At 46.0% G+C, this 20,351-nt stretch overlaps 1 protein-coding gene across 1 annotated transcript in view; it reads right to left on the bottom strand.

Annotated features, from left to right (window-relative positions):
• Window positions 1–20,351, bottom strand: part of Trio (trio Rho guanine nucleotide exchange factor) — a 302,890-nt gene that overhangs the window by 87,882 nt on the left and 194,657 nt on the right. The window contains 12 exon segments of the mRNA XM_052159365.1: window positions 400–499; window positions 1,269–1,411; window positions 3,747–3,848; window positions 6,358–6,548; window positions 7,882–7,993; window positions 10,332–10,424; window positions 12,223–12,312; window positions 12,837–12,906; window positions 13,484–13,593; window positions 14,144–14,210; window positions 14,908–15,023; window positions 15,124–15,318. Of these exon segments, the coding sequence (XP_052015325.1) occupies window positions 400–499; window positions 1,269–1,411; window positions 3,747–3,848; window positions 6,358–6,548; window positions 7,882–7,993; window positions 10,332–10,424; window positions 12,223–12,312; window positions 12,837–12,906; window positions 13,484–13,593; window positions 14,144–14,210; window positions 14,908–15,023; window positions 15,124–15,318 (1,389 nt within the window).

The raw sequence follows: 20,351 nt of genomic DNA, 5'->3' as shown, positions 1-20,351 counted from the left end.
CATTGCTATCAAAGCCAAATCCAGTGGTCTATAACGTTCTGTATTCTGTGTACCTCAAAATCTAAGGGGAAACATCAGGGCCCGCATTGGAGAATGTTAGACACTTGCCTCAGACAAGCTCCACGTTTATAAATGGGGTTCTGGGTAAAATTTTATTTTAAATAACAAAGTCTTTGGCTTACAGGTACATTTTAAATAAGGTATACTGTCTTCAAAGCCTCTGTCATAAAACCATGTGACTGACCAAGAGGGTGAACAGGAAGATTGGACGCACTTCTCCTGGGCTCTCAGTAATAGTCTCACTCTAACCTCCAAGTCTTTGCCCCGCCAGGGAACAAGCGCTGAAACCATTCACTGAGCATCCGTTGACTAGAAGGGGCAGTGCTGCGGGTAGCTTACCTTATCGCTGTCTAGTGTGTTCTGAGACGTCCGGGAGGCAATGGAAATGGTATCGGGTTGACTGCTGCCATCCCCTTGGCTGTCCAGGTCCTCTCCATCCCTAGCAGAACACAGAAACACTCAGCCACCATCTCCCAGCTGAGAGAGACCCATGCTGGCTACAGCTGCTCCTACAACCTGCTCTGATACAGGCGACCAGGCCACTCTGCTGGCTGTGTTTCAGAGATGCTTATTTTATTCTGTGTGTGACTCCTTTGCCTGGATGACCATGTGAGCACCGTGCACAAGCCTGGTGTCCATGAGCATCAGAAGGCATCAGATCCCCTGGAACTGAAACGTTACATGGTTGTGAGCCATCATGTGGGTGCTGGGGACAGAACCCAGGTCCTTTGCAAGAGCAATGAGTGCTCTTAACCACTGAGCCACCTCTGCAGCCTCATGCCATTCTGTGCCAAGGGTGGTTTTTGGCTTGGCAACCTGGTAAGTGCCCAACTTATCTTCCCACTGAGTTCTCAACATGTGGACTCCCTCAGCCTGGGTTAATTTCCATTTGAGAAGGGGAACCAAACCAAACCAAACCAAACCAAACCAAACCCCACCCAACCCAACCCAACCAACCAAACCAACCAACCAACCAAACAAACAAAAACAAACACAAAATGAAAAACAAATGCTTCAGTGCTTTGGGTTGGATGGGAGCGAGAAGAGGGGCTTGCAAGGCCTTTCATTTGCTTTTAGCCATTGGAGCCTCTTGTCTCGATAAAGTAGTCCATCCAAGCCACACAGGCTCCAAGTGTTTGAGGAAAACAGCATGAAGTCTTGTGTTCCCTCCCCTGCAGGCAAGCGCTCTTGGGAGCCGGCACACTTACCTCCTCCCCTTCTGCCTTGCTGCAGGAGCTGTTTTGGGGATGTGGATGGGCTCCTTCAGGGCTCCCCTCAGGTGCACTGTCCTCTCCTGTATCACCTCACGGATGTGCTTTATCCAGTCCTGCTTGTTCTCGATGCTGGACGCCTGTGCAGGTAGGACAGCCATCAGGACACAGTGTCCTTCCCACAACCTATGCCCAGCACAGGCTGGCTTCTCCTGCTCCACAGCTTTCCCCGTTTCCAAAGACTTTAATTTACTATCAAGCAGACGACTCTAACTTGACATACTTTCATTAAAACCATTGTTCATTTATAAATGAACTTGATTACAGGTCTCTTGGTGCTCCAGGAATCGATCATCACTCTTTAGTACCAAGCTAAGCAGCCCTGGGGGATTACAAAAACAGGCCACTCCCAGTCTGAAACCTCAGTGAGGCCACTGAAGCATCAGCTGTGTTTGGTTGGTGTCCAGGAAGCCATCAGCAGGGATGTGAGAGCCCTTGCCTGCTGCTTGTCCCTGGACTGCCAGGATGACTGCTGCTGGCCTCTGCCTCTGCCTCTGCCAGCTGAGGCACCTCAGATGGCACAGCCTACTCAACCCCCTACAGGAACCCACAAAGGAGGCCTGGAGGGGGTGGGCAACATTGGGCAGATGCCCAAGGCCACAGAGTCACACTTGGCCAGCCATTTGTGGGCCTACCACAGCCGCACAGCAATTTCAGGAACACATTCCCTCAAAATGGCATGGGTAGATGGAGAAGCCCTCTGATGGCACTAATCACAGTTTTTTTTAATTTCTAGCTGGAAAACGCTGACCTCCACTGACACAGACACCACAGTCACGAGTGATTAATTACAGAGGTTGTCCACGGGCACAAAGGAAATCACCATGAGGGATGGCAATGCTGCGCTTCCCGACCAGAACCTTGTTTCTGGAAATGGTAAACCACAGTGCACACTGAGCAGAGACTGAGCCATTCGCTCTTTCTATGTAAACCGTGCTAAATGTTCTTCAGTTACTTAAAGGGGGGACTTAGAAAACCCCACATCTATCAAAATGTACAGGGCAGACACAAAAGTGAAGATTAAATAATGAAGGATCTGAAAAGAACATTCAATGCAGCCTGGAGATAATTGAGGAAAACCACGACCATGTTGCAGAAGTAAAGAAAACTCCACTGTGAAATGATTATTCCATCAACGGAGAGTAACTAAAAAGTGCACACTTTACAGAAATAGTGTCAAACAAATGGGTCCATTCAGTAAAGGGGGTAACTAACATACTCAGAGAACCTCAAACTGTGTGAGGACTCAGAGACAGTTTTCTTTCTTGCCTTTGCAAATGAAGACAGTCATTCTGTGCTGGAACCACTAGGTCGCCACCACGATGACAATCCCTTCTGTCACCATCACCACTGAGGACCTTAAGGACCTGTGTCTACAGTCTCAAGTATCTGTACCACTGTCAAGACCCTCACTACGATTGACACCACTGTCTCCATCTTCACTGTCACCAGCATCAGCATCATCACATCCTTACGACTTCGCCATCTACAACATCATTTCTACCATCCACAACATCATCACCAAAATCCACACTACCACTTCCCTCTTCATCCTCACTGCAATACCACCACCTCAAAGTCGTCAAGGTCAAAGTACAGGCCACTTCCGTTTGGCCCTCCTTGTAAGCAAAAGGTGTTTTCCAAACTTCTCTAATCATAATTAGAGAACACTGGAAACTTTTTAGTTTGGAATATATTTTAACAAGTTTAAACTATAGAAAAATTTGAATTATCTAAAATGCATTTGTTGGTACACTTTATATTTTATGGTGTTTAATGTCAGTCCTAACTAAAAAAGTCCCCAGTTGGGCCATATACATTCACTGAAAACAATCCATTGTGAACATGGGAGCAAAGATCTTAGACACACCCATCATGGCTTCTATGGTGGTTCCTTGGCTGTGAAAGAATAATGTTCAGATGAAGAACTCAGTTTCTAGAAACACTAAAGGGAAGGCAGTGACTTCCGTATACCAATATCCCGCCACACCTGGGCTCCTTCAACAGCTTAAAGATCATGAGCGCCCTAAATCATCTCTGTTATTTCCAGACAGATCAAGAAGGTAACTCCATCTGTGTTTTCTAAAATATCAGTGAGGTTAGGGCATGAGAGTTGTTTGCAATTCCTAGGAAGAGTCAGTATACTCAAAATGGAGTTTAAATTAAAAGTGAATGAGTGTATGTGTGATTTTATATATATATATATATATATATATATATATATATATATATATATATATATAGAGAGAGAGAGAGAGAGAGAGAGAGAGATTGAGTTTTGACTTCACCATTCCCATCAGAGAACATAAAAGTCAAATAAAATGACCTGGAATCTGTACATCTCAACAAGAAAAACAGCTTCCATCATCACAATAAACATTTGTACAGTGAGCCGCCAGCTGTAGATTAACGTACCTTAAGGACAATTTTATTATCTGAAGTTGGCGTCCTCCCCACCCACAGTGCAAATTTGCAAGGATCTCCTTCAACATGTTCTGTGACACCCAACTCTGAGGTCTGCATAAAAGACAATTAGACAATCAGACAACAGTACAATTTTGGCGGGATTAGACATAGAAAGAGAACAGCCTTTGGTGGTGGGTGGCCATGCTAAGCACTGTGTTCAGTGGTTCTCAAACTATGGGCTACAGCCCCTTTGGAGGTCAATAACTCCTTCATAGGGGTCACCTAAGAACACCGGAAAACAGATATTTACATTAAAATTCATAAAAGTAGCAAAAGTACAGTTATGAAGTAGCAACATGAATACTTTTGTGGTTGGGGTCACCACAGCGAGAGGAACTGTACTAAAGGGTCAAGTCATCAGGAAGATTTTGACTTGACCTTTTACCACTGCCTTAGTTGGTAGGAGGGAAGCTGGGACGGACACGCGTGGGACACACTGACTGCTCCCACCCTGAGCACTTCTGGAGACAGCAATGCAGCTTAATCAGCAGAATGTGCTGAGGAAAAAGGCCAGCCCTAGACACAAGCATGGGCTTTTCCGAGTTCAGAGCGGCTCCCACAACAGACTCTGAGCAGTGGCACACCTTGATAGAGAACAAAAGGGGTAGGACCTGACTTCATCTACATCATTAACTTTAGTATTTCATCATGACTGTAATACCAAGCAACAAAACCCCCGTCTGTAGGCATATCCAGAACAGGGCACCCTCCCCCACATTCCCCCATGATCGAATCCGTCCGATGCCTCTCCCTCCAACAACGGAAGTGACTCAGAGGTTGGAACTCCAAAGGCTTGGTGGGAATCTAATTTTTTTTAAAAAACTATAAATTAAACTAAGATGTATCGATTTTTAAAACACACAAGCCTGCCTCCAAGGTCAGATTAAAGCCAGCAGTAAAGTGACTAGATGGCCTGGATGTACTTATTAATTTCCAACTGGACTGTGATCTATCTGACGTAAGGCCTCAGTGATCCAAATGATAATTACGGCCAGAGTACCGGCCAAAGATGGTGGAATGGAAATCGTCGTATTAGGAATTTTCAGATTCCAGATTATTATTTAAAACAATTTCTAAACTTAGGAATCTCTATTCTTCAGGGAGTTTGACTGACATACAAATATCCCCAATTTGTATCATTAAGTCTTCCAAATGTTAGATACCTAATATTTTAAAGAGAGTGGATGTAGAGAGACCTGTGTGGCACGCTGGCTCCTTTCTAGATGGTGAGCTCACTTCATTTCCAGTGGTCCCCTCTGCCTGACTCTGCCCAGAAACTGTGCTGGCAGCCCTCTAGCAATGGCCTCGAGAAAGGTCAAAGTACAGGGGATAAGTTTGTCCTGGCTGCACGGGGCTGTATGCAGCCAGCCAGGACTGCCTACTGAGGGATGGTGGCCCAGCAGTCCCGGGCATAATCCTTTCCCCAGAAATGCACTGACATGGGGTAGGAGCCCAAATACTGCTAGAACACTGCAAAGGTCTCTGCATGGGTAGGGCTGGGAAATCTTTCAAACATTATTTTTGACTACATATTTTTCTCTAATAATTATATCTTGCTATTATAAAATTTAAAATTTGTTCTTATATTTACTTTGCATACATTAATTTCTAATGAAAAATAATTAAAAATCTTCATTACTATGAATCTGTAGTGAGCTCACCCAGTAAGGGAGCTTGCATACATTTTGATGTTATGGATTAAAAAACTTAAATTGATATGAATGCTTGATGTCGTGGGACATCATCAATTTACACAGCAGGTAGTTTTTAACCTGTGTGGAGGCTGCTACTGCCACAGGGGTCATCTATTAGATATCCTGTATATCCTGTATTAGATATCCTGTATTAGATATCCTGTATTTACATTATGATTCATAACAGTAGCAAAATTAGTTATGAAGTAGAAACAAAAATAATTCTATGTTTGGGGGTCACCACAGGAACTGTATTAAAGGGTCTCAGCATTAGGAGGTTGAGAGCCACTGTCCTACAGTTTTTCCATCCTGTAGTTAGTGGCTATGGGCTTCAGGGACGGAATCTCCAAGCCCCAAGAATATCAGCATGCCCTCTAGTGGACTCTCTGGCAAAGAACTTAGCAGAAGGTAAGACATCACAATTCAGATTCGCATTTCTGAGCAGTTTGGGAGGAAAGGAAAGGCAACAGGCAGGAGATTTCTCTCCTGCAGCTGCATTCTGCAGACTTGAGCTCTGGGTGCTGAGGCAGGAGATTCTCTCCTGCAGGAGGGCTGCAGCCGCGTTCTGCGGACTTGAGCTCTGGGTGCTGAGGCAGGAGGTTTCTCTCCTGCAGGAGGGCTGCAGCCGCGTTCTGCGGACTTGAGCTCTGGGTGCTGAGGCAGGAGGTTTCTCTCCTGCAGGAGGGCTGCAGCCGCGTTCTGCGGACTTGAGCTCTGGGTGCTGAGGCAGGAGGTTTCTTTCCTGCAGGAGGGCTGCAGCCGCGTTCTGCGGACTTGAGCTCTGGGTGCTGAGGCAGGAGATTTCTTTCCTGCAGGAGGGCTACAGCCGCGTCCTGCGGACTTGAGCTCTGGGTGCTGATACTTACAAACAGCTTGCTTTTGTACAGGTACTTGCTTCTCCCACTGGAGTCCTTCACTTCTTTACTAAACACCAAGGACATTTCGAAAAGGAAGAGATGTCGCTCTCGACCCTTCCGGATTAAGGTTTTTGGGTCCCACACTTGGAAGGACTCCTGCAGGATGAGCTCTCCCTGAGACTCGATGTTTTCATCAAACCCTGAAACACGAAACAAAGCGGACTCAGAAGGAAGCACTGTCATCCGGCCTGCCAGCGCTTTCAGTATGGCTCCGAGCTCCTTCCTAACATGGAAGAGTTCTTCCTGAAACACTACCTGGCATATATCTCCCCAAGTCCAAACACTTTCAGGGGCTCCTCAGAGCTTCCTTCTTTACTTTCCACTCCTTTCTGCTGGCTCCCAACATCAGCTCTGGCTTAAGTCCCATCCCCTAGTCACTGACTCAAGTCCTTTGCTCAGACGACCACTCACCCTGACCAGAGCGCCGACCCTGTACTGCGCACCCAGCCTCCGATTCTTTTCCTCTGCAGCCAAAATGCTCCTCCCAGACCCTCTGCTCAGGTTCCAGTCTGGGGGAGCCAACTTTACTAACCCACCTTCTAGGAGTCTGGAATCCTCTGCCTGGACCGGGGAACATGGTGGCCTGACTACTCTTTCCTCACAAATGTGGCCACCAGAAGTTAGCAAAGTGGCTCCTGGGCGGGAGCTGCTTATTCCCTTTTCTGTCTCTTTACCGCAGACACTCTCCCAATAAGTTCATCACTCGCCTGTCTGTTCACAGTGAGGAAGAGCTAGGCACTCCAGCTCTGGGCAAGTGAGAAAACAAATGTATACAGCTAGCAGGGTTCTCTACCCACATGCCCTTGTACTTCCTGTGAGGTGGAAGATGAATGTGGTCCTGCAGGACCTCTCCAAGTAGGAAAACACGTAGGGCTGAAACAGGCCAGAACAGCCCCCCCTCCGCCCCACGACATCATGAAGAACAGCTATACAGTCATACTAGAGGAAGAACAAACATTATTGCTGGGTCTCTAAGTTCCTATTATAGAGTGGCATTGTGTCCTAACTAATAAATTAATAAATTAATAAATGATGTGGCATGAACTAGCAAAAGCATTTGGGACGGGACTTTTGCATCGCTAACCGTGGTAGTGCAGAGGCAGCTTTTACAAAATAGAAGCATTCGTGTGCACAAAATGGAATTGCTACAACACCTGCTGGACACATCTAATTTCTGTTCACCACGTCACACACTATATTGCTTTGAATCTGCATTGTGTGAACATCTAGCAATGACTAGGGACATGGGGAAGTAACACAATCTTCTACATCTCTGGGTCTATAAGCAGTGTATCCATTCATCATTTACACCTCTGTTAGCAGGAAACCCAGGCAGCATAGCCAAGACTTAAGTAACACAAAGCGCTCCTGGACTAGAGAGTGGTACTGCTGCTATTGAGTGCAGAGTGGCCATCTTTCCCAGCCAGCATCAGTGGAGAGGGCGCTGTGCATCGGGTGCGGTGCCCCTGTTACCTTCCAGCATGCTGAGGTGCATGGCATCGTTGGCTCGCTTGGGCACGCTGAGCATCACCTCCAGGCCGTCTTTAATCTCCCCCTTTCCTTCCTCACAGCACGTGAGCAGCTCCTGGAGAGGATCAACACGCAACGTGAACTCGCAAAGGACTGCAAAATGCCCTGCCAGCAACATCTTAGCAGACACCCAGGAATCCACAAAAACTCACAGCGCTCGGGAAACAAGCAAATAGCCAACTAGGGTTTTCTTTCTCATTTAAAACATGAATTACTCAGGGTTAAGATAGACAACAGGGTTTGTTCTACTTGAATGGAGACACTGGAGGAAGACAGATTCAGTCACCATTCTTGAAGTTGTTATACCTTGCCAACTGCATCTCCAAAATGAGAAAAATATATGTTACTGGTTTGTAAGGAATATGGGATTGTAACTGACAGGTGACAGCCATGGCAGAGTCCACCTGCCCTGCTAACCCCACAACCCTACAATGTCAGGATCTGGCAGGACATCAGAACAGCAGCACAGATCATTTTCTGTGCAGGCTCCTCAGGGAGGTGCTAGCCGGCAAGCTTCCGCACATCTCCAAGGTATCTATGTGTGCAATGCTACTTCCTGACTGCCTGGAACTCGGCAGCTGCCTTGTGATAGGACAGCAGGAAACACAAGCTTACATCCTGATGGGTCTCAGGTATTCCTTCATGGCTGGGAGACTGTGATTGGTCATGTAACAACAGTCTTGTGCATATGATTCCCAAGAGGGTTGAAGCAGTGTGTTCATCAGCTTGGTGGGTCTACGGCAGTGGTTCTCAACATGCAGAGAGCATCCCCTTCAGCAAACCCCTATCTCCAAAAATATTTACATTATGATTCATAACAGTAGCAATATTACAGTTTTGAAGTAGCAATGCAAATTTTATGGTTGGGTGTCATTGCAACTTGAAAGACTGTGTTCAAGGGTTGCAGGCATTAGGAAGGTTGAGAACCACTGGTCTATAGGAACTCAGCGCCCTGATGGGCACCTTCATTTTTGATCAGATATTTATGCTTCTGAGGAGCTGGGCAAAAACTGCCTTATGAGGACAATGTGCTTCAACCTGTGCAGACTGCCTTCCCACTGGGGAGGTCTGAGGAGTTTACGACTGTTCCCAATAGAACTTGTTGGGAAAATGAGGAAGATTTAGAAGTAGAAGCAGAATCTTAGTGGAAACACAAGCGAGAACAAAGCCTTGAATTCTGAGGGCACTAAGGGATAACTAAGAGACAAGGCACTTTTGTAGAATTAGGAAGCAAAGGGCACATGACCTGAATGCCAACACACGAAGCCCAGCCTCCCGGCTTAGGTCATGCTCACAGCAGCAGCGGATTTGTGTAGTGATGTCTATCTAGTCACTGTGTAAGATTTCCATACAGAAGTACAGGAGAGGAGGTGCGGTGTGGCTTGGTGGTAGAGTGCTCACCCACCATGTGTGAGGCCTTGGTTTGATCCCTGGCATGGTACTGTGTGTAAAGGAGGTGGGGGTTGGGGCAGGGGTATGTGTACAGTAGGGTTTTCCCAATAGAAATGTCTCATGATTGTACACACCTGCATAAAAGAATACAGCCATGTTTTATAGTTTCTAAGTCTCTCTTACTGAGAGAGCTTCAGGCACCCTTGAGCATCAGTCCCCTAGTCCCCTACTGTGGCACCCAGGACAGTGGCTGGCATAGCTGGGATTAGCAGACGGTTTACATGCTAACATTTCAGAGCATCCTTCACCAGCAAAGGAAACATAGTACCTCTGCCAGAGAAAAATTGTAAATAACTCTTAATGCAGCAAGAAGACATGCATTAATGACATAATGCATCTGTGATAAGTTTGTTTCCCTTTTTACTGCTGAAAATAATCAGAATAATATTTTTTGCAGGGGTAATTTTAAATATACTTAATTACAACAAAAAGCAGAGGCCAGTCTGATGGGAGCCCTTGGGATCTGTATGAGCATGTTCTATGACATGGCTGGCAGCCAAAGGGAACGGCTTGACACCAGGGTGTCACGGAGTCAGTCAGATTTGGGTTCAAAGCTGGCATGCATCAGCAATGATTCTGGGGAATTTTCTGACCCTGGAAAGATGGTCTCGAGACTTTGCGATCAGCATTGCTCCGGGATAAACATGTGGGATAAACTTAACACAGGTGCTGAGTACAGGGTCTCAGCACTAGAGTCTGAGGATACTGCGGGTCCAAGAGCTAGAAACTTATTTCTCAGTCAAATGTCATTTTATGCTACAGACAAGTGCCAACCAGTTCCTTCAGCAAACAACTAGGGGATAGGATCTTATGTAAGTGCTTCAATAAGAAGCTAGACAGGTCAAGAAACGGAGGTGAAGGAAAACACATACACATGTGCACAGAGGATCGATAGCAATACGGCAATGTGATTTTGCGGGTCAAAGAGGCTCCATACGTACTTTTAAAAGGAGCTGATACTTTGTTATTCGCTGAACCGGTTTGATCAGGTAGGAAGAGATGGAATTGGCTAACCCGTGCCTCTGCTGGATCTCCTGTATTTAAACAAAACAAAAAAGGGGGAAGATTTATCGTAGGGTCACTACTGTTAAAAATGGCTACAATGCCACCCACATTAATGACAAAGTGTTTGATTCTGTTGAAATAATAAGTCTTCTCTTAATATCAGTGCAAACTGCTCCAAGTCTACAGGTTTACTTTGCACGGGATGCTGCAGAACACCAAGGAGAAGGGAGGATGCAGACCCACAGCGCGTCTACTGTGTGCCTTTCCACTGTGCCCCTTGCAGTAACAGTGCGTAAAAATCTAGGCTCTGCTTAGTTAACGTCTTCATGGGAAGGCAAGCAGCCAGCCCAGCCATGCAGTTCAGCACTTCATACTGCCCATTGGTGAAGAGCAGAGCACGCGATGCATGTTCTGTAATGCCCACTGCCATGGAAAAAGAAGAACTGAAGGGCAGACACACGATGACCAAAGAAAGGAGGTCACTATAATCAAAACCCTCCTTAAAGTCAAAGTAACCTCACAATGACATCAAAGGCTGGTGACTATGAAACCTGCCAGGTATGACTTCCTTTACTCTTTAAAGATGTTTAAACACACAGGGCTTTTGAAAGTTAGACTCTATTTATCTATTTGGGCGTCAAGCATTTGACACGGTGCCTGTGTGGAGGCCAGAGAACAGCTTGTAGGGGTCGGTGTTCTCCTTCTATCGTGCGCCATCTTGTTAGCCTAACAGGGTTTTTAAAACCAAGTTTTGGCTATGCAGACATTCTTGCTGCGTAGGCTTTCTGTTCTGTAGTATGCATGTGGCTACGGTGCTGGGTGTCATCTAAGCGTGATGCTGTAGGTCATGTGAAGTATTAGAAAGAAAAGACAGCATCAGGCCAGTGATCACCTAGACAGTGCTTCTTGAGATCAGCAGCTGGAACAGGGCCGTCCGCAGGCAGGTCCCATCACAAACAGAGTAAAATTTACTCCAGCTTCTAGACTTTCCCATGAGAGATTATAATGACCGTGTACAACCGCAAAGGCAGAAAGTTAAGTCTAATATTCCCATGGCCTTGTGCGCCAGGGGTACAGAGCACTCAGCAGTACCTTTCTCCAGCCACAACCTGCCACACATTAGACTACTTCTGAAACCCAAAATACTTGTAGTAATATTGTACCCCCTCCCCTGCCACTACATAAACAACATATCTTTGAAAAAAGAGATATCCCATACTGAGTCCAATCAAGCATATAATTGAACATCTACTTGCTGGGCAGTCAAATTGGTAGGACTTTACTGATAGATCTCTTTGGGACATTTGCAAGACTAATAAGCTTATTTCTTTTATATATAATCTTGTATATAAAATTAATGAGCACATATAAAGAATGACAAATGTCTGTGTTAAAGATATAAGGGTTTTATAGGCATATGACTTCTCATAGTTAATTACAAGTGTTCAAAGCCAAAGAACATGTAAGAAAAATCCCAAAATAGAGGCTGGTGTGCTGTGAGTGGGTCAAGGCACCTGCTCTAAGGCCTACGATCCAAGTTCAACTCAAGTTCATATCTAGGACCCACACAGCAGAAAGAGAGACCCAAGTCCTACAAGTTGTCCTCTGATCTACATACATGTGATCCCAGGGACACATGTGCAATATATATGTACACACACACACTACATATAGTATAATAAAAACATAAAGAATATCCTATTAGAAGCTTGAAAGAAGAAAATACTAAACTAGCGGTGTGGAAATAAATCCCGGGCGATGCTGGTTTTATCTATATCGAATTCTGTTTGGCCAGTCTCACGGCTTCTTTAATTATCTGCTACTTACGTCAAAGTAGGACCCTGCGTGCTCTAGTATCAGCTGTGTAGAATCAGGTTTATTTTTGCAGTATGTGACATACATCTGAAACTTGTCTGCCTATAGCAAAAAAAAGTAAAGAGAGGAGAGAAAGAGAGAGAAGAAACAAGAACTTTATTCAGATATCTTTTCCAAATCAAAAGTTACAATATAAAAAACTTTAATGTGGAAAATAAGTCCTCTGAACTAAGAAAGCTTCAAATGAGACAAACGTATTTCAGAAGGAAAGCTAGCACACTAGAGGTATTGCCTGGGCTCGGCGGTGAGAGAGACTCTTTCTTGAACGGGGCGGGACCCTCATCAGGGATGAGTCCCGGCATCAACAAGAGGCTCAGAATGGCTCAGAATGGCTCGAAATACCTCATGTCCTAGTTTAAGCCATCAGCACCATCAACAGAAACTCATCCCCCCCCGCCCCCCCGTGACTCTAGGGGGCGCCACTCTTGGAGGCCAGACCCTTTTCCCTAGTTGCAGAGAATGGGCAGAGGGTAGCCAATGAAGCAGCGTGCAGTGGAGGACATCTTCCTTCAGGGCACGCACGCACGCACAGCATGCACAGGAGAGCAGGCGTGGAGGCTCCTTACCCAGGTGACGAAGCAGTGTCCCACGTCCTCTGGAAGCTGCTCGTACTTCTCCAGCTCCTTCAGGAAGATGCTTCAGGAGGAGAAGAAACAAATGCTAGTCAGGAAAGGTGCTAAGAAAATTTTACTAGTAAGATAGGCCAGAAATAGGAAAAAAAAAAAACTGCGTCCTTTACGTTTTCAGGATTAACAGAATATGCAGCTCTTGACTTGGGAAACTTGCTGTAAGTTTCGAGCAGTTTGGTCTTCATATCCCTTCTGACAGAAAGTTCAGACTAGCAGCCTCCTCGGGGAAGAGACTAGTAGTGTACTGGAGTAGCGGGAACGGAAACACTTCACGATCTCACCCATCACAGAACCAAAGGCCACATCCCAGAAATCCGGAGTAAACGGTGGTTACTACACGGCTGGGAGACTTGGAAGGGGCATGGGGAGAGGCTGGCCAACAGACACAGGAGGAACACCTTCTGGTCTACTCTACAATGATGTAAACATGACAGAAAAACTGCATTCTGCATCTTAAAAGTAGAAGAGGAAATGTAAACGCATTCAGCTACATCTCCTAGACATCTTTCCTGGTAATACAGGGTCCCCAGGGAAACCAGCTAACCATGGTAACACCCCCCCCACACACACACACACACACTCACTTGTTGTGGAACTCGTAGATCTCCTGCATGTTCCCGAAGATGATGAGCTCCTTGTTGACAATGCCTGGTGGGATCTCCTCCACGCCGCTGGTCATCTCCCACAGGTAGGTCTGGCCGGAAAGGAAGCCAAAGGATTTTAAAAAAAGAAAATTAGCCTGAACTTTCAAGAAGCAGCTGTTGCTATGAACACAGACTCGGAGCTTATGTACAAACATGAAATATATGTAAAAGTGGGCCCTTGTAGAAAAATGTGAAAAATGTGTCTTTTAAAAAGACCGTAGTTGCTGTGGGCACTTGGAAAGATCTACTATACTTTTTAGCTTACTCCCAGTTTCAGATTTGGGATGGATCTCTGTCACAAGGTACAGCAAACATTCGGGGTGTGACCGAGTGAGTACCAGGTCGTGACTGTTGGCTTGTTTGTCCGAAGCCTCTCTTCTCTACACAAAGAGAATGCCAACAAGGCCAGCATGTGACAGATCAACGGGAGGAGCTGTGCTGTGTCATCTGTGTCATCTGTGCAATGAGCCAAGCCCTCCTGGAACTGCACAGAACACCAGGGGCAGGAGCCCAGCGCTGTGACTACTCCAACAACAAGTAGCAGACAGTAACAAACTAGCAAGTTCAAACCCAGTCTGAATAAACAAGCGACAGACTCACATCCATGCACTCTCGGAGGTCTCTGACGTAAGCCTTTTCCGTTTGAATTAGTTCAGCCATGATGAACCTTAAAATCAACAGAGAACAGTTTAGTTCGGTTAGGTGGTACACTTATTACTCTTTATTATAATCTATTGTTAGGAAGACTTATGAAAGAAAATGGAGAGCCTAGAAATATGAAACATGCAGGAATGGCTTCTGGGAGGAAAATCAAGATCAGACGGAATAGCAGCCATCAGCTAATTCCAAGATATTTGAGAGCACTTCCTCGGAGCTCCCTCGGCTGATATTGAGGATGTCCAGTCCTACTGTGGGCTGTGAGGTGGCTTCAGCAGTGCCTTAGTCCACACCCACTGGATTTCAGACACACCTTTCCCTTCCGGTCCCCACTGAATGACAACCAAAACTTCTCCTCACACTTACAAATATCATCCCTGGGAGACAAAAATAAATTCCTGTTGGGAGCTGGGGGGAGTGAGGGAGGCCTTTCCTCTTCAGTCAGTAAGATAGTTCACAAACCTCTAAATACCTACATTTGAGGTAACAGTTTCCTCTACTACTAAGGGCAAGCAGTTTGTCAGGCTACGAAAGGAAGGCATAGAGAAACCGGGACAAGACGGTGAACCACGTGATCAGGGGTCAGCACACAGAGAAGTCGGCTGAAAGTGCCAACTGAGGTCTCAGACACTTGACTGCACATTACACCAGCGGCCCGTCTGCCTGCTCTGGCGGTTCCCTCACGCCCGCAGGGAATGCCGGCTTACTCTTTCCTGCGGGCAGACTTCCGTTTCTCCTCATTGAGTTCATGAGCTGCATCCCGAAGCTTCACCTCTGACCCGGGGATGCTGGCAGGGATGATGTCCAACTGCAGGCTCTTACTCTGTGGATTGAGAGTCAACGGGGGCCGGTTAATGAGAGCAGCTCGGGCAGCAAGGGGCCGAGATCACCGCCACTAGTCCAGTGTGAACAAAGCAATTCACCGATTTGTTGGAATCTGAAGAAATCCCCAGGGCTTTCTCCAAAGAGGTCCGGTACTTCTCCATGCGCAGAGAGAAATCTCTGTACCTCTTATCCACTGCGGTCACGCATTTTTTAATTTCTGCTGCGTGGGCATGCCCTTTTTCACAAAAGCCATCGGCCAGCTGTATCAATAGCTTCACCCTCTCTTTGGTTTGCTGTGAAAACAACAGGAAAATACTGTGAAGCTCACGGACCTGACTGCCAGATAGCCAAAGCACGGGGGAGTGGCACACTGCCTGTCTGACGGACGGACGGCCTCAACTCCATCCCGCCCGCCTCCCTCCCAGAGTCTGGGCCGGCCAGCTTTCTCCTGCACTTCCGCTGTGAGTAGTGTTCCTGTGAGCTCAACCCTAGAATCAAGCCTGTCTGTCTAGGGTCTCCTCTTGTCAGTAAGAGTCTGCAGAATGGGTGACTGAATGAGTGAATGAATGAATGAGGACGACCACGGAGGAGATTCTTTGGTTTTACTGTTCTTTGAGTATCAAGTGTATTGCATTAGCAGCTCTTTGCTGGATACATGCTTTCGCTATGCATCCACTTAGACGCGTCCACCTCCCTCCCTCCGTCCTTGGAACAACCAGGTAACAAGCACAGCCCAGGGCAGCTCTTGAGGACCACAGCCTCTGGAGACCAGAAGTTCACCAATCAGCAGACTCCCTTTAGAGAAGCAGCCCCGTTCCATTAACGAAGGTTATGTCATTTCCTGCATATACCGAAAAGTATGAATTCAATGGGAACTGTATTCTCCCTAACGTTAAGGCTTACCACGCAGCACAGGTCCACACATGCACATAACCTCTCCAGCCCTGAGCTCTCACCTCATCTCCCACAGCCTTTCCCTGATCGGTACTGCTAGATTTTCTTTGAGAGCTGACATTTCAAAGACATAAGTTATTATTCCAAGGAGCCTACTTTTCTTGCTTAAACTCTAAAAATAAAAAGAGATTTATTTATTTTTGTTCTGCGTGCATGAATGTTCCGCCTGCAGGTACCACTGTGTGCCACTTGAATGCCGGGACATCAGTCAGGTTCCTTGAACTAGAGTTACAGACAGCGGTGGGCCATCATGTGCGGTGCTGGCAACTGAACCTGAGTGCTGGGGAGAGCAGCCGATGCTCTTAACCACTGAGCCCTCTCTCCAGCCTCACTCAGTCATCCTTCACCTGAAAAATTTTTACAACAAATATACAGAAAACTGACTGCAAATTACCGAAAACATCTTAGTTTATAAAATCAGTGTTTTGAGCCAGAATTTTCTGGGCAAACTCCCTAATCTCAAGGACCACTGAGCCCTCACAGTGAGGGCCCACACTACCTGGCCCAGCCTCGTGCCCTCCTCTGGCTCTTTGCACAGGCACTTCTACAAAGAAGATGATTTCCCTAGACATCCTCAGGCCCCGTCGCATCTCTCCTCCAATAAACATCACGTTCCTAATGGTCCCATGGCCACCGTAAGGGCACTGGGGGCTTCATGTGCCAGCCTTGCACCACGGTCTACTTATTGTCTTCAAACTCGGTGTAAGTTATGATTTTTTTGTATGATGCTTGTCTGTCTGTCTTGTGAGAATGTCACCTCCAGAAGCAAGACATTTTCTGTACTATTGTCCCTTCCACTGGGGTCAAGGCCACCCGTAGAATCAATGCAACCATGTTGAGAAACCTTCATGGGTTTAGCATCTTAAGAGCTGGGAATGAATAATTAAAGATACAAATACAATGAAGACAATGTAGCTTGCCTATATATGAGCAGAGGAACCAAAACCGCTAGCAAGCTAAGGAACACTTGTTTGCTTGTGGAAAAATGCATCACAAATGCCCCAGCTGCCAGCAGTAACATAGTAGGCTGGCGTGAATTACATTAACCTGTTAAAAGAGGGAAGCCTTGCTAAATATAAAGCCTGGCCAGACAGGGCAGTAAGACTTCACTGTACAGCTTCATTTCAACCAAGCGCGTTGCCAGTGAGAGCTGAAGGCGGCTCAGAGCAGCTTACCCTTGCCACGCTCCAAGGACGACACCCCTGCTTTTCCCCACTCCTTGTTCTCATCGTATGTAACATGCACATCAGATATACTCTACCCATTCACCATCCCTGCTCTTTCTCTGACCAGGATGTGCTAGCATGGCACCCAGCAGAAAGTGTAGAGAGAGCAAACAAATGGTTTGATGAAAACCAGCTGCGACCCACCTGTCCCTCAGCAGTTCCTGTCTCTGAATATTTAATTGTAATTGCCATTTAAAAAATACCTCTGGGGGATTTGAAATTCTAACAGTAAAGTAGCTGTAGAACGGGAAGCTGCCATTTGTTCTCAGAGCTGAGACTTTGCTGGAGGTAAAGTTCTGCTTCGAGGGATGTTTGATATGTGCGTGAATTTATCAATCTTTTCATACTGAGTTAGATTTTCTTTCATTTAGACAAACCATCCCACACAAGAAGAGATTTTAGAAGTCTGGTTATTTATAGCAATGAAACCTGAAAATTCTACAAATAATCAGGTTTCTGAAATATTGCTAACATTTCAATTCTGGCATACTTCTGGTGTCAAGGGGAGATATGAGATATGAACCCAAAAAATTCCTCCCAAAAGGCTACTGTGAACCACAAAAACAAAACAAAACGGCAATAACAAGAACAACAACAACAACAACAACAAAACAAACAACAAAACCAAAAACATACCAACAAAAACCCCCCACTGATTTCAATGTGAAATATTATGGTAATATATAATATATTACGGCAAATAATATTTAACCTCCTTCTATATGCTAACTCTAGCCATTATTATGAAAGCGAATTTTAGCTTACAGACCACATGAGCATTGAGACTGAAGAGACTCCTGTGTGGGCATCAAGGAATGGGAGACAGTGAGAGTGAGTTCCATTTCCCTAGCCGCTCCACACATCGTGTTCTCAGGTGATGATAGTCAAGAAGGACACGCAGCCTGTGCGCACACATGCTATGTCACAGAGCACACACATACAAAGCACAGCATCTGACACCAGGGACATTGCTGATGTACACCCAGGGAGGCATCGAGAGATGACTGCAAGGCTGAGAGTGATTTAGCAAAGACTGCATATCAGGCTGTTCTCAAGTCCCCGAAGACCTTACCCCTGCAGAGCCCAGTAATTGGCATGACACAGAAATCCACCCAACATGAAGCCCAGGAGCTGGATCTAGATAGGAAAAGGGACTGGGTCAAGAAGTCTTCGTAAGACAGTGATGTGTGCATTCTTCTTGGCTTTAATTTGAATTATTGTACCACATTGGGAGACTGCCCTGTTAGAGCTAAGCATTTGCTACAGGATGGAGAAACATGATTTCTCAGAAAACACTGATGGGCGCAAGCAAGGCCAAACCTCAGGCCACCCTGACAAAGCAAGTGGACTCTCCACTTGTGAAGGAGCCCGTGACTCAGACAGAGCCCACACCAATGACAATGCACAGCAAAGAAGACAGCAGGGGGCACTCTTTCCAAGCCCCCCTTCATCCTGACATAACTAATTCCATATACTTAACAAAAGCAACAGTCCTATAGACTCGGGAAACAGCATGGTCAGATGCTAACCTATAATTTTAGATCTTATAAAACATAAGAATAAAGATGAGCATATGACTGTCTTATACTTCCAAAACTAACACCCAAATTCAATAGAAAGAACCACTTAGGAATACTAAGAAGACTCCCTGTACGTATTCTCTTAGTAAATAAGGTAGGCCCATCAGTGAACTCGACAGCAGAACTGTGAACAGGCGACAGAGACAAATGTGTGGTAGGGGAGCCCAGCTGTGGTGGAAAAGAACTGGTGTTTGATCCAGCTCTGGTGTGACATCAGGCACTGTCTTAACACCCAACCTAAGGGTCAAACACAGAGGAGCAAACACAGAACTGTAACACTAATAGTAGTGATGCTTTCCTATCTGTACGAACAAAATAAAACTTAGATGGCTGAAGGTACCGTAGCTAAAGAAGGGAAAACCATGGTCCTCACCTCAGACGCAGGACCAGTCAGCTCTCTGGGTATTCCTCCTAGCTCTGGGAGGGGCCACCTTCTACCTGGCCTAAGCCCCAGCGCCACAGTGTTCAGTGTCCCACCCAGTGCTGTGGGACCAGCTCTCTGTAGCCCCAGGGCATGGCAAACAGGACCAGGGCTTCCCAAGGCCCAGCGCACTCAGAAGCTGCTGGGAAACAGGGAGGAGAGGCGAGCAAGGACAGGAAGGGGAGCCAGAAATGTTACAGAAGCAAAACCACACCAGGCCTGATACAAAGCAGCAACTGCGACTCCAACTGGTTGAAAATTCCTCTTTATGTTCTCAAACCTGGTTAAGGGCTACACAAGACAGTTATCCTAGATGGCTTTAGATTTTGGAGACAGGGTCTCTCTGTGTGCCCCTGCTGGTCTGGATATATAGAGAGCAACTATATATAGTTGAGGTTAGTCTCAAACTCACAGAGATCCTTCTGTCTCTGCTTCTAAGGTTCTGGGACTAAAGGTGTGCCACCCCCTGTATAATTATTCTTGTTCCTTTATAGGAGCACGTGTTTTTCCTTTTTATTTTGTTTTTATAAAAATATATGATTGGTTGGTAATATTTTTTTGCTCAAATCTGACATAATTGTCATCATCTTGTAAAAACTCAAGTCTGCCATTAAAAATATACTTTTGAAAATATTTCAGAGCACCCCTCCACACACAAACCATCCCCCCCAAAACAAAACCAAGCCACCACCGGAAATCCATCAAGAAGGCTCAGTGAGCGAAGCAGGTGCTGCGAAGCCTGGAAATCTGAGTTTGACCCCCAGGATTCACAGTGAAAGAAGAGACTCGGTCCCCCAAGGTATCCTCGACCTCCGCATGTATGCTGTACAGAAATAATTGTAATTTAAAAACAAACGCGAAAAACAAAATAGCAGTCATAGAGAAGTGACTTCATTCTAAGCAATCCAAAACCATCCGAGAGAAAGAGCAGAACCAGCTCCCGGGAGGCATGATTTTTGGACAATTTGTGTCAATGTGTGTATTCTTACAAATTTGTGTATGTATACACAGGTGCAAAGGTATAGTACTTCTGGAAGATGTATTCAGTTCTCTTTTCAAGAGACAAGTGGCAGTGACTTTCGCATCACAAACACTTGAACCACCAGGAACCAGTTCTGTCAGCGGTAAACACAGACCACGCTGGG

The sequence above is a fragment of the Apodemus sylvaticus genome, chromosome 16, assembly GCF_947179515.1.
Source record: "Apodemus sylvaticus chromosome 16, mApoSyl1.1, whole genome shotgun sequence".
Classification (NCBI taxonomy): Eukaryota; Metazoa; Chordata; class Mammalia; order Rodentia; family Muridae; genus Apodemus; species Apodemus sylvaticus.
This window is presented reverse-complemented; position numbering and strand designations above follow the sequence as displayed.